The sequence below is a fragment of the Olea europaea genome, chromosome 1, assembly GCF_002742605.1.
Source record: "Olea europaea var. sylvestris chromosome 1, O_europaea_v1, whole genome shotgun sequence".
NCBI lineage: Eukaryota > Viridiplantae > Streptophyta > Magnoliopsida > Lamiales > Oleaceae > Olea > Olea europaea.
The window spans coordinates 19,021,355-19,037,483 of NC_036237.1; the positions used below are offsets into that span (position 1 = coordinate 19,021,355).

General features: G+C 36.5%; 1 protein-coding gene across 1 annotated transcript; it reads left to right on the forward strand.

Moving 5' to 3' along the window:
* Window positions 1-1,951: 1,951 nt before the first annotated feature.
* LOC111396454 (pollen receptor-like kinase 1) lies at window positions 1,952-6,325 on the forward strand. The gene is made up of 3 exons (XM_023022890.1): window positions 1,952-3,189; window positions 4,056-4,949; window positions 5,532-6,325. The coding sequence occupies exons 1-3, from the start codon at window positions 2,625-2,627 to the stop codon at window positions 6,110-6,112; spliced, it is 2,040 nt and encodes a 679-aa protein (XP_022878658.1). The 5' UTR covers window positions 1,952-2,624; the 3' UTR covers window positions 6,113-6,325.
* The last annotated feature ends 9,804 nt before the right edge of the window (window positions 6,326-16,129 follow it).

Sequence of the window (16,129 nt, forward strand, 5' to 3'; positions counted from 1 at the left end):
AAAAAAAGGAAGAAAATGGGAAAACTCTAGAGGCTTTTCCTGGATTTTGCCAATAGAGGGGAAACCCAAGGAGAAAATCTCATGGTTCCTGTTGGTAGGGATGTCAAACGGGTCGAACGACTCGTGGGCGGTTCGAGCTCGTCAAATGAAGAGCTCGAGCCAAGCAGGGGACTTTATCCCACAAGTCGAACTCGCGAGCGGCTCGTGGGCCGTGTGCCAACGAGCCCACAAGCCTAGCTCGTGCGCTCGTAAAAAATGTGTAAATTTACCCAAAAAAAAAGCTAAAAAATTTTTAAAAAATCACAAGCTCGCGAGCGGCTCATGGACTCGGCTCGGCCCGTGAGCTCACGAGCTCGTGGGTTAAAGGACCGATCCGAACCCGTGACATCCCTGCCTGTTGGTGGGGGTGGGATGGAGTATGATACTGGAAACATAATAATAATAATAAATTATTATTATTATTATTATTATTTCCACGTTTTTTAACATTTCAATTCTCTTCTATTTTAATAAAAACAAAATAAGGACAATTATATTTGCGGACAAAACTAGTCCTTTTGAATGCGATCCATCTAAAAGGATCATTTGTGCAAAAGTGAAAGGTTTGGAATAATTTCTGCTACATTTGAAAGGTTTGGACTCAAAATAAAATAAAAGGATAATTGTAGCAGTGGCTCCAAACTTTTTAAACACTAGAATACTTTCTCTTAACCTTTCATTTGTTGCAGGCGTCACACCAAACCTTTCAAAACATTGCATTTGAGGCCCATTTGGATGGAATCCATCCAATTTATCATTAGTTGACCTAAAAAGTGATGTTGACCATATTTTAACTTTTTCTATAAGGACAAAATGGTAAACTTGCTATATTTTCATATAATTATAATGACTATGAATTTGGTGGTCACTTTACATGGCTTGTGGGGTTCGTTTCAAGAAGGAAAAGAAGAGTGAAAGTAGCCGCTATCAGTGCCATCAATAACTGTGGTGTTGAACATTTTTATTTGGATAGTTCATAAATTCATCACAACTTTCAAGCTCAGAGTATATCTTGCTCTTCTTCATCATACGATAATGAATATAGTAATTAAAAGTTGAATTGGTTCAATTGATTTTATATTCAAGGTGGCATTATAGTGCTGAGCATTCGACTGTTCGCTATTGGATGAAAAACAGTGTGGGACCTGTCAATTGGAGGAGTCATGATTGCCTGTGGCGATTTTGCGAACTAGGTACGTCTTCAGAGAAATTGCAGTAATATTTTGGTTGGTGATGTTGTTCCATCAGAATGTACGACGGTAATGGGTGTCGCCGGAATTGGTTTTCTCTATTTGTGAAGGAATCGAAAACAAAAGCTATTTTTGACAAATTTCTTCCTCTAAAATTGTTGTTTAGCTTGTTTGTTTGTTATAATGTGTTATTGGCGTGATATCGTCGGTGTGGGTATTTTTGGGTCATTTTGGCTGTCGGTCGGCTGTGGATTTGGTTTGACTTTTCTGGTTTTCTTTTCCTTTTTTATTATATTTACATGAAAATATATTAAGTTTACCATTTTGTCCCTATAGAAATAGTTAAAATATAGTCAAAATCAAGTTTTTATGTCAACGAACGGTAAATTGGACGAATTCCATCCAAAGTGCCTCAGATGTAATGTTTTAAAAGGTTTGGAATGACAATTGCAACAAATAAATTGTTAGGAGAAAGCCTGTTAGTGTTTTCTAAAATGCTCGAGGCTTCTGTTGCAATAATCTCTAAAATGAAGGAAAAGACTTGGGACCATTTGCACCAATTTTTCCTTTCTTTTTTTCTTGGGAGAAAATGAGTTTTAAAATATTAATTTTTTTTGGAGGATGTGTTATTAAAATAAAAAATAGAAAGAAGTTTTGAATTCAATGGTATGTCTCAATGAAATTTTTTTTTTAACTGTTATCTAATATGTACTTTAGCAAAATCGAAAGGGGGAAAGTAATGGAACAAATTCTCAATATTTGAATCAAGGAACACGAAATCAATCCAAAAGAAATGGCGGTTCAGGCTGAGCTCGAATTTCAGTTTCTGGAATGTGGCTACAATACCTCTCATTTCATTTTGCCGTTGGTCTTCTGTTTGGTTACGGCTTTATGGATTCTTAGAATTCCCCATCATACCACTGTTTCTGGTATACTGGATTTGTTTTAATGACGGTAAAAATGCATGGGAATATCATTGGAGGAAACAAATTGACGACCAGTTAAAGTTTTTCTTGTAGTCCTGTTTAGACCCATTTTTTGACTCGTATGATTATTTACAGGTTTCTGCAATTTCCCAGAAGTTGTTTTTGGAGGTTGTTGGATTCTAATATTTATAGGATTTTCTGTTTTGTGGAATTGTACTTTGGGGCTATTGGGTAATAACTATCAGGGAGGATTTATCCACCCTTTTCTGAAGCCTATATGGATTCCAGCACTTGTGAGTGAGACTGTATAATTTTTTAAAGACGAAAAGGCCACCCACGGAGGTCAACGTCAACAACATGTTTTCAATGCTAATAGAATATTGGGATTACGCGTTGATTGTTGAATAATTCTACTGTTGTCTTGGGTAACTCTCTCTAGAGGATTTTGAGGGCTGAAACTGAAAGAGAGATGTCGAATAACTATGATAATTGGGAGAGATTGGTGGAGGCTGTGATTCGGAGAGAGCAACTATGGCAAATGTTTCATGATCAGAGCCCAAGTGACAGCTCCATAACTTCTGATATCAGTTTTAATTTTCAAGTCCTTGATGGGCCTTTTGACTTTTCAAGCCCCGGAGGTTCATCTCAGTATCAGAAGCTACCTCCACCTGCAATTAAAAATTCGCAGAAGAAAGAAAACTATGTTAAGCAGGAGGTCTCTGGGATGGTATTTTTTCAGAATTTTAGTCCTGTTTTTGACCTTGAAGATATGCTGAGGTCTTCTGGAAAGTTTCTAGGGAAGGGAACATTTGGAAGTGCATATATGTCATCAATGGATAATGGAATAACAGTTATGGTGAAAAGTTTGAATGAAGTGAATATTTCAAAAAAGAAGTTCAGAAACCGCATGGAGGTTATTGGAAATATAAGACACGACAATGTTTGTGCATTGAGGGCTTACTATTTTTCCAAATATGAAAAGCCCATGGTGTATGATCACTACTCGAATGGCAGTGTATCTGCAATGTTACATGGTATGTTGAACTCCAGGACTTCATTTCTTGTTCCCACGTTTTTTATACATCTGAAGAAAAATTCTTAGCATACTAAATGTTTCAGCAGCTATTTGATGCATTCGTGTAATACATACATTTATTTTGACTGGTTGTTCATTTCAATGTCCATAAACTGATGATCAGCTTGCATTTAGGTTCTTGCGTTGGTCACCAATAGTTGATTTATCAATATGCATAATGATCATTTATTGTTGTCTGTTGTCAGAATCACAGAGTAACATTTAGCCCCCATTTGTTTCCCATTAAAATGAAAAATATGACCGTTATCTATCACATCAAGTCACCAAATTTGAATTTCTATCTCTTATGTGGAGTCCATAACGGCTATATTTTTTCATTATCATTTTTACAAAAATGGGAAACAAATACCCCCTTAATGTGGCAATCTCATGAGGAAGGCTGTCTTTATTTTAAAATTCTTACCTCATACAAGCTTTGATTTTGAAAATGGCTTTTTCATTGATGCATTCTGCAGAGAAATTAAATTTAAGCATGTAATTGGCAGGTTCACATTTTTGAATGACTCAATTCTACTGCGAAACCAATTTATAGCTTATAGTTAATTTTAACATATGATCTTTCGAGAAATGATATAATGAAAACCGATGCTCATTTTATACTAAACACTGGTGATGTGTTATATTAATTCATTGGTGGATAAATATTAGCACTGGTGATATGTCATATTAATTCATTGGTGGATAAATATCCATTGGATATGTCATTTCTCATGATCTTTCTAACACCTACTATTAATCCTCAATCAACATACGGGAAATATGAAAATGTCACTGTGCAATCCAATGCATTTTTCATCTACACAGGAAAAACTGGCAAGAATCGGGATCCATTAGACTGGGAAATGCGACTAAGAATAGCAGTGGGTGCAGCAAGGGGTATTGCTCACATTCACAAGCAAAGTGGTGGGAAGCTTGTTCACGGAAACATAAAATCATCAAATATTTTCCTTAATTCACAAAAGTACGGTTGCGTGTCTGATCTTGGCTTGGCAAGCATGATTCCATCACCAATCATGCGAAATGCTGGGTACCATGCCCCAGAAGTAAAAAATACCCGGAATGTGTCACAAGCGTCTGACGTCTATAGCTTTGGAATTCTGTTGCTTGAACTTCTTACTCGAAAGTCCCCATTACATGACATAGGTGGCGATGAGGCTGTCGACCTCGTTAAATTGGTTAATTCTGTTAATGGTAAGGAGCAAACTGCTAATGTGTTTGATGTGGAGCTTTTGAAAGACCGTAATGTCGAGGAACAAATGGTAAAGATGTTAGAAACAGGGATGAGTTGTGTTGCAAAAACCCCAAGGAGAAGACCTAATATGGCTCAAGTAGTGAAGATGATAGAGGATATTAGTATGATGAATACAAGAAACGGCCTTCAGCCGAAGCTTGTATTCATTGGGGGTCTTAATCCTGATTTTGACCTTGAAGATATGTTGCGGGCTTCTTTGGAGGTTCTTGGAAGGGGAATATTCGGGACTTCATACAAGGCAACACTGGAAAATGGGAGTACAATCGTGGTTAAGCGATTGAGGGAAGTTATTGTTACAAGTATAGAATTTCAGCAGCAAATGGAGGTAATTGGGAGATTGAGGAATGAAAGTGTCGCTACATTAATGGCATACTACTTCTCCCGTGCAGAAAAGCTTATGGTGTATGATTATTATGGTGCGGGGAGTTTATCTTCCATGCTACATGGTAATTGAAATATCTTACTTCCCCTCGGTGCATATGACCTGTAGATCTTGAAATTACAAAGACTGTGTCTGCAACATTATTTTTATATCCATCTTTTTTGTAGGCAAATGGCTCTGTAAAGATTGTTTAGAAGAACTAATGAAATATAGGCAAGAAAAATTAAGATATATTACTCCCCTGCTTTCATAGATCATCACTAGATTATAGCATAACTTTTTATTTCGGTTATATTGTTATCCATTGACTTGTAATCTGAATTGAAGTCTTATGTACGGTTGATATACTAGGTCACTTTTAAAATGCTTGTTTGTATTCTCGAAGATGGCTAATGTTGGAAGTGATTTGGGGTAATCAATAGTCTAGAAGATGCTAATTTTAACATTTAGTGGCTGCAGTTTTACTCTCCAAGGGATCAATCTGGAGCTTTTTTGATATCTTCACAACATTTGTAGTTAGAAAATATCATGCGATTCAAGCACACAATGTTTTCTTCAAGCTTATTCGGAGCAATATAATGGCAACCTTTTGTAGAAAATATTTTTGCAAGTGATTGTAATCTTACAAATTTTATCATCTTCGCAGGAAAAATTGGTGAGAATAAAATTTCTTTAGATTGGGATACTCGACTAAGAATAGCAGGTGGGGCAGCAAGGGGTATTGCCCACATCCACACACAAGTTGGCCAGCATCTTGTACATGGAAATGTAAAAGCCTCGAACATTTTCCTTACTACTCAAGGATATGGCTGTGTTTCAGATGTTGGATTGGCAACATTAGTGGGTACAAACTTGGTGCTAGATAGTCGATCTTCAGGGTATCTAGCTCCAGAAGTCACAGACACAGAGAAATTGTCCCAAGCCTCTGACGTCTACAGCTTTGGAGTTGTGCTTCTAGAACTATTTACTGGAAAGCCATCTATACTGTCTGAAGATAAGGACAAGGCAATTCAGCTAGTCAGCTGGGTTACTTCTGTTGTTCATGAGGATTGGACTGTCGCAGTGTTTGATACAGAGTTGTTGAGGTATCCCAATATGGAGGAAGCAATGGTGAAGTTTTTGCAGATAGCGTTGCATTGTGTTAAAAGGGTTCCCGAGCATAGACCAAAAATGTCAGAGGTAGTGAGGATGTTAGAGGATATTAGTGGGACGAACTCAGAAGCCTAATATTAGCTGAAGAAAGCTCATTGCCTACTAGCATTATTGATGGCAGAGTTGGGGTTGTCTTCGTCTCTATATTGCATTCTCTTTTATAGAATTTTCTTCCATATGTAAACTTTCCTGGTTTTCTTTACATTAAGTGAATAACTATCCAATATCAGTGGTAAAGATTTTGCCTCTTGATGATATTAAGTTAATCTCCATCTTAATTTGCTTAAACATTTTTGTTTCTAAGTTAATTTACCCGGTCATTCATGTTGTGTCCTTGTTCTTTTGCTAACTATTACAATAACACATCCAAGGTTAAAGCAATTCAATACTCGTTTTTGGGAAGTGCTTATAAACTTTTTAAATTATAAATTGATTGAAATGAGAATGGGTAGTATTTGTGAGTCCCTCAAAACATATGGATAACGACTTGATTGTTTATAAATAGTTGATAAATATAAGCCAAATGTAGGCTCTTGAAATTTGTCACATACCAGGCATGATAATGGAGGACTTGGATTATTAATGTTGAGCACGTGAACTGGAATTTCGTACCTCAATAATTTCATAATAAATTAATTAATCAAATTGTAATAAGATTATATTAAGATAATAATTTATCCTAAGTGTTACGCCTTGCCACTGATGCTCAAACTAAAGTCCATGTGGAGCCCAAGTAGATGCGCAGCAAAGGCTCACATTCCATGTCAACAAGTGTGGCGAAGTGAAGGCATTCTGGCCGAAGCAATCAATCTTCAACTAAGATGAAGACGCCTCTTTATGGATGTCAATCCGGCTCGTGGGCTTGGGCTGCTTGCTGCTCTGCAAGTAAAAAGCTTGAGCTGGTTCGGCTCATGGCTTGAGTCGGGCCGAACCTTTTTTTCAATGATGGCTCGAACCCGAATTGGCCCGTGCGGCTCACCTAGCCACATAGGCTGACTCGCATGGGAAGCCGAAATGTGGTTCGTTTTACAAGCAATCATGCAGCGTCTAAAGCAAGCAATTGCCTACTGCTTATCTTAATAAAAAATTCGAGCTGGCTCGGTTCGGTTCGATAAGGCTCGAGCCTCGAGCCTCGAGCCTCGAGCCAAGCCTTAGTTTTTTAATTGAGCTTTAGCTCGACTCGACTCAAGCCAAAAATGCTCAAGCCATTTTTTGTTGACCTATGGTTTACTTCATGTTCTGATTATAACAAACAAATTGCTTTTATATCTAACAATTGAATTCGAGTCGTTACAACTATTGTTGCAAAGTTGATCAATTGAAGACAAAGTGATCACTATTAAAAGACTCGCAATTGATGTTCAAAGAAAATTGAGATGGAAGCCTAGCATTCATGTCAAATTAGCCAAAGACAAGTACTTCAACGGTCGAACATTGAAGACATTGAACTTAGATGTTTTTGGATTCATATGTAAAGATAAAATGCTTTAATCCTCAAAAATGAATCATTAAAAGCTCAAAATGAATTTTTATGCAAGAGAAAAATTATTTCGGCTTGCATAAAAATTATTTTTCAAAAGGTAAGAATCTCAACTTGATATTTGAACTTCTCACAAATGTCACTTACCTTGAAAAATTAAGTAAAAACATCCTTCAAAAGTCTACATGTTTCAAAACAATTAAAGAAGGAAAAATCCGAGAAAACACTGTCCAAGAGAAAGTTTGATTCATCCAACTATCAAAATTTTTAATTGTTCTGATTTCTAATGCACAATGGCTAGGTCGGTGTCCGGTTCAGAAGCGGATGTCCTGTTGAGTCTTTCGGTTGGTTAGAGCTCTTGATGTTTTAACTGCTATAAATACCAGCTCACTTTGTCTTCAATTCAACACTTATTTGAGAGCATTAAAGTGGGATACTCTTGAGCCAAATCATTGAATACATATTTTATTTATCTTTATCAAATCATTGAAAAAGTTTTGTTTGAGTTAACTTTTGAAAATCATTCTACTCATCAAAATTTTTCTTACCTAATACTTGAGCTTTATTCATTACTATTTATTAAAGTGCTAACTTATTTCTCTCTTTGTACTTAATTTTGACTATATCATTTAATAAGAGAGAAGTTTCAAATGGTAAAATTATACTCTTTAAATTTATAAGTCATATTGAGGTCCTGTAAAGCTTAATATTGTATAAGGATTGGTGCTCCTTCATTGTGAGTCACCAGAAGCGTTGTAAAGGGTTGGATTGCACCATAAATCAATCAATATAGTGAAAAGACCTTGCTCGCGATTGAAAGCTTGGTAATAAATGACGTAGATTATCGGTTGGGATCCAACCTCCACAATTACATCGTTTGCACACTCTCTTCCTTTTTACTTATTACCTTCATATTTGTGCATATTTGTTTGATTAACTTATTGGTTATCAAATTTGCTTAAATTTTAGATTAATATTGAAAAATAATTTTAATAACCAATTTATTCTCCTCTCGGCTAGCTATTCTTGGGTTGTCATTTTTTCCCAAACAGTGTCCGAGCCGCAATCTTTGACTTGCGACCCAACTCGACCCGACTTGTTGACATCCATACGCTTCTTGCTGCAAGCATCAAAGCTTAACATATATGGTCAAGGACCATATTGCTGAAGTGGGTACTGTTGTCAATTTTATTTTCGCAAGTGTAATGATCGTAACAAGTAGTAAGAGGACCTAAGAGTCCGGATTATCGTTCTCATGAGAACTATACTTTAGTATACAATTTATTATTTCTAACTTCAATTTGATTAAAATAAATGAAATGGTGATTGGTTGTAATTTTTAATCTAATTATTGAAAAATGTGTGGATACAACAAAGAATTATTGAGAATTCAAATAATAAATGGATGTTGGGGCAGAATAATTTCATCTATTGGTCCCTCTACTTCTGATATCAAGATTCATCAAATCTGAAGTAGTGTTTGGTCGAATCCTTCTATTGTACTCAATTTACCCCTTTCGAATTCTCATTGAGAAATCAATCTTGCACAAAGATCTTCTCATTCTTCCAATAGATGCTTCAAAACTTGGATTTTTTGATGTTATTATCCCTTGAATGTTGCCTTCAAATCTTGATTTGTATGTATTTTCCTTCCAACGAGTAGAATAAATTTGGTGATGTGTATTCTCTTGAATTCTCTCTCAATTTCCCTTAAAATCCCCAAGAGTTTAGTTGTTTCAATGTCTAAAAGAGAGATTTGTCAATGTTCTAGGGCCGTTTGTTATTTATATGGTATGTATTTAGGTCAAAGATCTCGCCAAAACCCTTGCTAAATGGAGTTTGAATTGTATAAGGAAACCTGGGAATCGATTGAATTTTTATACCATGCAATTGCAATGTATAAACCCATGCAACCACATGGTTCAGCACTTGGACGCCCAGAAGTCTCCCTGCATGGTAATGTACGATCCCATGGTTTATTTTACCATGCGATCACATGACCACACATTTATATGTTTTTTCCGTCGGACAGCTTTCAGTATTTTGGTTATATCTTTCTCTCTCAATATTTTATTGAGGTAATTCAAAATGCACAGTAAAGATAACTTGAAGGAATAAAATTCTTCTAGAATAGATTTCTCCAATTTGAACTTTTTCTAACCAAAAAATGGGTAGAGGCTAAAATTTCGAAATAAAATTTTTTTCAGCTGGAAGTTGATTTGTGAGAATACTGTGACTCTATTTTACTCGTTTAACTTCTTTCCTTATCCGATTGATTCCTAACACTCTTGAATCTTTATCGTAAGGTTTGACACAACTTTTGAGTATTTACATTTTGCTCCGCCGAACTTTGAATCTTGCCGTTTTCGCAGATTTTTTGGGTTTTCCTCTCGTTTCTTCCAATTTGTTGTACCATCATTGAATTTTACATATTCAAGTCCAAATACAACAATTTAGACCATAATTCATCAAAGAAGCCACTAAATATCATCATTTAAGGCCTTGAATAAGTATATAAAATACACTTATTAGGTAACTCATAAACCATTGAAGAACATCTCCTTAGAACACGTATCCTAAGAGATCTATAAAAAGATCTGAAGAAAGTGATTGACATGACAACCCGTAGCAAATAGACGTCGAGTCCTATCAGCCTACTATATAAGTGCTCAGACTTGGGCCATAAAGCGGTTGCCTTTTTAGAATGTACTAAATGCGACATGACCTAGGAGGTTTGATGGGACGCCTATGATGGGATGCTTTAACTGTTAAGATGAAGACACATGCTTCTTCATCTAACGGTTTCCACTTCGTTCCTACTAACATAAAACTCAAATATTGTAATTTGAGAAATGATGCGACTTTAAATAAGCTTTTGTCACATTTTCTCTCGTTTTCTCATATATTTCCGTACATCCCTAGTGCTTGAACAATTAAGTGACTCACATCTAACACACATTAGATACTCAATCTTAAATCCTCATTGACTAGTGGTTCGTCCAAGTGTGTAGGAGTAAGCTTGCATGGATGTGAGTGAGGCTGAGATATATTGTCACGCCAATGGTACAAAAAACAAGATTAGCAGATTGACGCTATCTGTGGAAAATCACACTATAAATCCGGATCAAATCCAGCGAAAAAACCTTGTAGGAATATTACTTGGCTTCCTCCTTGAAAAAGGCTTTTGTTCTTGAAAAAATGAATAAGTAGAAGCCTTCTAAAAAATTTTGAAGTTTACACCAGTGACAAGCCTGTTGATACTCCTTGAAAAAAGGGTTATTTTAAGATAAAAATGCACTTATATCACCCCCATGTCGTTGAAGACAAGAGTTATCTAAGGGAAATAAGCTCAAGTAGTGAAGAAGTCCTACCCAGGAGGGTTAGAAAATTCCTTGAAAAAAGGGGTCCTATGGATAACTACTCCAACAGATCATCATCGACCTTATCACCAATATAGACCACGTGGCGTGAGAGTTACTGCCCAACTTACCAAGGAAGTGGCTATTATGGCTGCTAACATAAGGAATAACACTCAACAAAATGTGGCCATGAAACTCCTCATGAAAAATGCAAGGTTAAGTGTGTTAACCGATGTCCCCTTATGTGCTTCAAGAGGGGTCATTTCTCTCAAGAAGAAGAGGAAGAGGAAGAGAAAGAGGAAGTGGAAATCCAAAGCCAAAGGGCTCTATCTCATCGACAATCAAGAGGTGCCGACCTTCGAAAAGGATGTAGGAGTAGACATCTTGTTGATGATTGTGTGCCACTTTTGTTGTTATATTTTGTATTAATTATATGTATTAAATCAGTACTTGTGATGGTTATTTTTGTGTAATACAATGTCCATTAGAGTATGGTATATTTAGTCAACAAGTAAGGTGATGTTAGGTGGAAGTTGTTGGCTAGAAACATGGTAGAAAAACTTTTGTAATATATATATCTGGAGCCAGTCAATTATGTATGTGTGGCTGATTATTTTCATTTTGGTTTTCAAGTCTTTCTCTTCCACTTTGTGAATCATATTCCATCAGTGGTATCAGAGCCACTTTGGCCTTAGAACACGAAGAAAGGAAGAAGGGCAGACTCTGGTGAGAAAATCAGAAAACAACCACGTATAACCCAGTGAGTGTGAGTAATGGCATCTAGTGGTTTCACAGCTCCTTTGCCTTCAATATTTGCTGGAGAAAACTATGATTTCTGGGTTGTAAAGATGAAAGCATATTTGAGAGCTTATGATTTGTGGGAAATCACAGAAAATGGCACTGAACCTCCACCACTTAAAGTAAATCCCACAATTGCACAGTTGAAACAATATAGTGAGAAGATTGCTAAGAAATTTAAGGCTCTTTCTTGCATACAATCTGCTGTGTCGGTTGCCATTTTCACAAGAATTATAACTTGTGAAACTGTAAAAGAAGCTTGGGATAGATTAAGGGAGGAATTTTGAGGCAATGAAAGGACAAGACAGATGTAAGTGCTGAACCTAAGAAGGGAGTTTGAAACTCTGAAGATGAAGGAATTAGAAGTTGTCAAAGAATTTGCTGATAGACTGATGAAGATAGTTAACCAAATTAGGTTGTTAAGTGATGACTTGCCATACAGGAGAGTAGTAGAGAAGGTCTTGATCAGCTTGCCTGAAAAATTCGAAGCCAAGATCTCCTCACTTGAAGATTCCAGGGATCTAGCCAGCATGTCATCGTCTGAGCTAGTCAATGCTCTTCAAGCCACAGAACAAAGAAGATTGATCAGACAAGAAGAGCAAGTCGAGGGAGCCTTGTTTGCTAAAGGAAAATACAAAGTTCAAACTAGTTATGGGATGAAGAAACCATTTAATGAAAGCAACAAAAATTTTGGTGGAGGAAAGAAATATCCACCATGTCCTCATAGCAAAAAGACAGGACATTCACCTAAATGGTGTTGGGTCAGGCCTGGAGTACAATGTAGGGCTTGTAAACAATTTGGTCACATTGAGAAGGTATGCAAAAGTAAGAAGGAGAAACAGGACTTGCAGCAAGCTTAAGTTGCTGAGAATCGAGGGCATCAACTGGAAAAACATCTTGTTTACAATAAAAAATTTTAATGTCTGCAGCAATGATGAAGCCTGGTTGCTGGATAGTGGATGCACTCACCATATGACATCCAACTTAAGCATCTTTACCAAGATAAATGACAAACTCACGTCAAGAGTTAAGGTTGGAAATGGTGAGTTTGTGGAAGTAAAAGGTGCCGGAGAAATAGCAATGCAGACCTCAACAGGTGCCAAACTCATATCAGATGTTTTATATGTGCCTAATATTGATCAAAATCTGATTAGTGCTGGTAAATTGATTGAAAAAGACTACACACTTATATTTAAAGATAATAGATGCACCATACTTGATCCACAAAATCAGGAAGTTATGAAAGTAGGAATGAGACATAGGAGTTTTCCATTGGAGTGGAAAAATGTGAGTGATCAAGCACTTGTAGCCACAGTAATCGAATCCTCCTTATGGCACAAAAGATTTGGGCATGCTAGCTATACATCACTTAAGCATTTGCATGATTTGAAGCTTGTGGAAAATATGCTTGAAATCAGTAACAATGATTGTGTGTGTGATGTATGTCAATATGGAAAGCAAACCAGGTTAAAATTTCTAAAAAATCAAGCAAGAAGGGCAACAAAGAAAATTGAATTGGTGCACTCAAATGTTTGTGGGCCTATGAGGACCCCAACCATGAATGGCAGTAGATATTTCATCATTTTCATAGATGATATGTCAAGAATGTGTTGGGTACATTTTTTGAGAATGAAATAGGAGGTAGCAGCTGTGTTTCAAAGATTTAAAAATTTGATAAAAAATGAATGCAACAGCAAGATCAAGTCCATTAGATTAGAAAATGGAACAGAGTACTGCTGTGGTCAGTTTGACAAATTCTGTGAAGATATGGGGATCAAACATCAGCTAACTATACTTATTCTCCCCAGCAGAATGGTGTTTGTGAGAGGAAAAATAGAATTGTTATGGAGATGGCATGTTTGAGAAAAATATACCTAAGGAATTCTGGGCAGAAGCTATAAATACTGCTGTGTATTTACATAATCGATTGCCAACAAAATCCTTAGATAAAAAGACTCCATTTGAAGCCTGATATGAGATGAAACCTAATGTGTCTCATCTAAAGGCGTTTGGTAGTGTATGCTTCATTCATATTCCTGATGTAAAGAGGGACAAATTGAGTCAAAAAGCTAAGAAAGGTGTCTTGGTTGGTTTTTGCAACAATGCCAAGGGATATAGAGTTTTTATTCCACAAAGTAAGAAGATGATATCCAGTAGAGATATCAAAATTGATGAGGGATTTGTATGGAATTGGGAAGCAGATTCAGTCACTCGACTTCAGAATCCTAGAACAACTCCGTAGCCTGATGATGCTGATGATAATGAAGTAATAGAAGATGCTAAGAGTGACAAAGATTCTGAAAATGTAGTGGTAAAAACTAGACCACTTGAAGACATATATGCTAGGTGTAATGTCGCTACTTTGGAGCCTTCAAATTACGCTAAAGCAGCAGGATCAAAAGAGTGGATGGTTGCAATGAAGGAAGAGTTAAGTATGATTGAGAAAACAGGACTTGGGAGTTGGTTGATAGACCAAAAAATAAGCATGTAATTGGTGTAAAGTGGGTGTACAAAACGAAGCTGAATCCAGATGGTTCTGTCAACAAGTTTAAAGCCAGGCTGGTTGTGAAAGGATACTTTCAACAATATGGAATTGATTTCACCGATACTTTTGTAACAGTAGCCAGGTATGAAACAATCAGATTGTTATTTGCAATAGCTGTTCATAGAGGTTGGAAAATCTACCAATTGGATGTTAAATCAGCATTTTTGAATGGACACTTGGAGGAAGAGATTTTCATTGAACAACCGGAAGGCTTTCAACTTGAAGAGGCAAGTGAGAAAGTTTATCTATTAAGGAAAGCCTTGTGTGGACTTAAACAAGCTCCTAGAGCCTGGTATAGCAGGATCGAAGAACACTTGAGCACACTTGGTTTCTTGAGAAGTATGAATGAAATGATCATCATCTCATTGTATGTGGATGATCTTCTGATCACAGGAGGCTGCTATGCAATGATCGAGGAGGTAAAAGATGAATTGAGAAAGGTATTTGAGATAACTGATTTAGGGGAAATGCAATATTTTCTTGGCATGGAAATATTTCAAATTCAAAATGAGATATTTGTTTGCCAAAGGAAGTATGTTAGGGAGATGTTAAGGAAATTTAATATGGAGAATTGGAAGGCAGTAAGTACTCCCTTAGTGCAAAATCTAAAGCTAATAAAATATGATGGATCTAAGAGGATTGATGAAAAATATATAGGAGTATGGTTGGATGCTTGCTGTACCTAACTTCTAACAGACCAGATCTTATTTTTGTTGCCAATATCCTATCCAGATTCAGGCAAGAACCAAGTGAATTCCATTTCAAGCTGCAAAGAGGGTACTGAGATATGTGAAAGGAACTGAAGATCTGGGAATTTGGTTCAAGAAATCAGAAAACTTGGCATTAACTTAATTCACAGATTGTGATTAGGCTGGCTCGAGTGATGACATGAAAAGTACATCTGGTTATGTGTTTTATGCTGGAACAAGTGTTGTATGCTGGAGTGCTATGAAACAAAAAACAGTTGCTCAATCGACGGCAGAGGCAGAATACATAGCAGCTTCAGAGGCTACTAATCAAGCAATATGGCTAAGGAAAGTTATGGAGGATCTTCATGACAAGCAAGAGAAAGTCACTGTTATTTTTTGTGATAATCAGTCGGCTGTGGCTATGGTGAAGAACCCGGTATTTCATGGAAGGACAAAACATATTAAGATCAAATATTACTCAATAAGGGAGGCACAAGACAGAAAAGAAGTCCAGCTGATGCATTGCAGTTCTGAAAATCAGTATGCTGATATTTTCACTAAATCCTTGCCTAAAGTAAGATTTGAAACATTGAGAAAAAGTCTTGGTGTTTCCAACAAAAGTGTCAATGAGGAGTGTTGATGATTGTGTGCCACTTTTGTTGTTATATTTTGTATTAATTATATGTATTAAATTAGTACTTGTGATGGTTATTTTTGTGTATTACAATGTCCATCATAATATGGTATGGTATATTCAGTCAACAAGTAAGGTGATTTTAGGTGGAAGTTGTTGGCTAGAAACATGGTAGAAAACCTTTTGTAATATATATATTTGGAACCAGTCAATTATGCATGTGTGGCTGATTATTTTCATATTGGTTTTCAAGTCTTTCTCTTCCACTTTGTGAATCATATTCCATCACATCTCTTCTAACTACATGTCTAGCTGACCCATCAATGTCTAATTCAGTAGGAAAAATAACTTTTCCCCCGAATATAAACTACCCCAAATGTTCCTTAGCATTTTGATAGACTTAGCCCAACAAAGCCCAAAAATAGGTCAATATAGCCACCTCTATGCCTAAAAATAGGCCTCAGTAGCCATCTCTTTTGCAAGGCCCCATAAGTACGAGCAAAGCCAAGGTCCTTCTAAGAATAGGAGCCAAAGGAGGGACAAAACTAATTTGAGAAACCAAGTAGGACCTTTTCACCTACCTTTCA

Coding starts and splice junctions, on each gene's coding strand:
- LOC111396454 (XM_023022890.1), top strand. CDS start 2,625: ATGTCGAATAACTATGATAATTGGGAGAGATTGGTGGAGGCTGTGATT. Junction 3,190..4,055: donor TGTATCTGCAATGTTACATG/GTATGTTGAACT, acceptor TCATCTACACAG/GAAAAACTGGCAAGAATCGG. Junction 4,950..5,531: donor TTTATCTTCCATGCTACATG/GTAATTGAAATA, acceptor TCATCTTCGCAG/GAAAAATTGGTGAGAATAAA.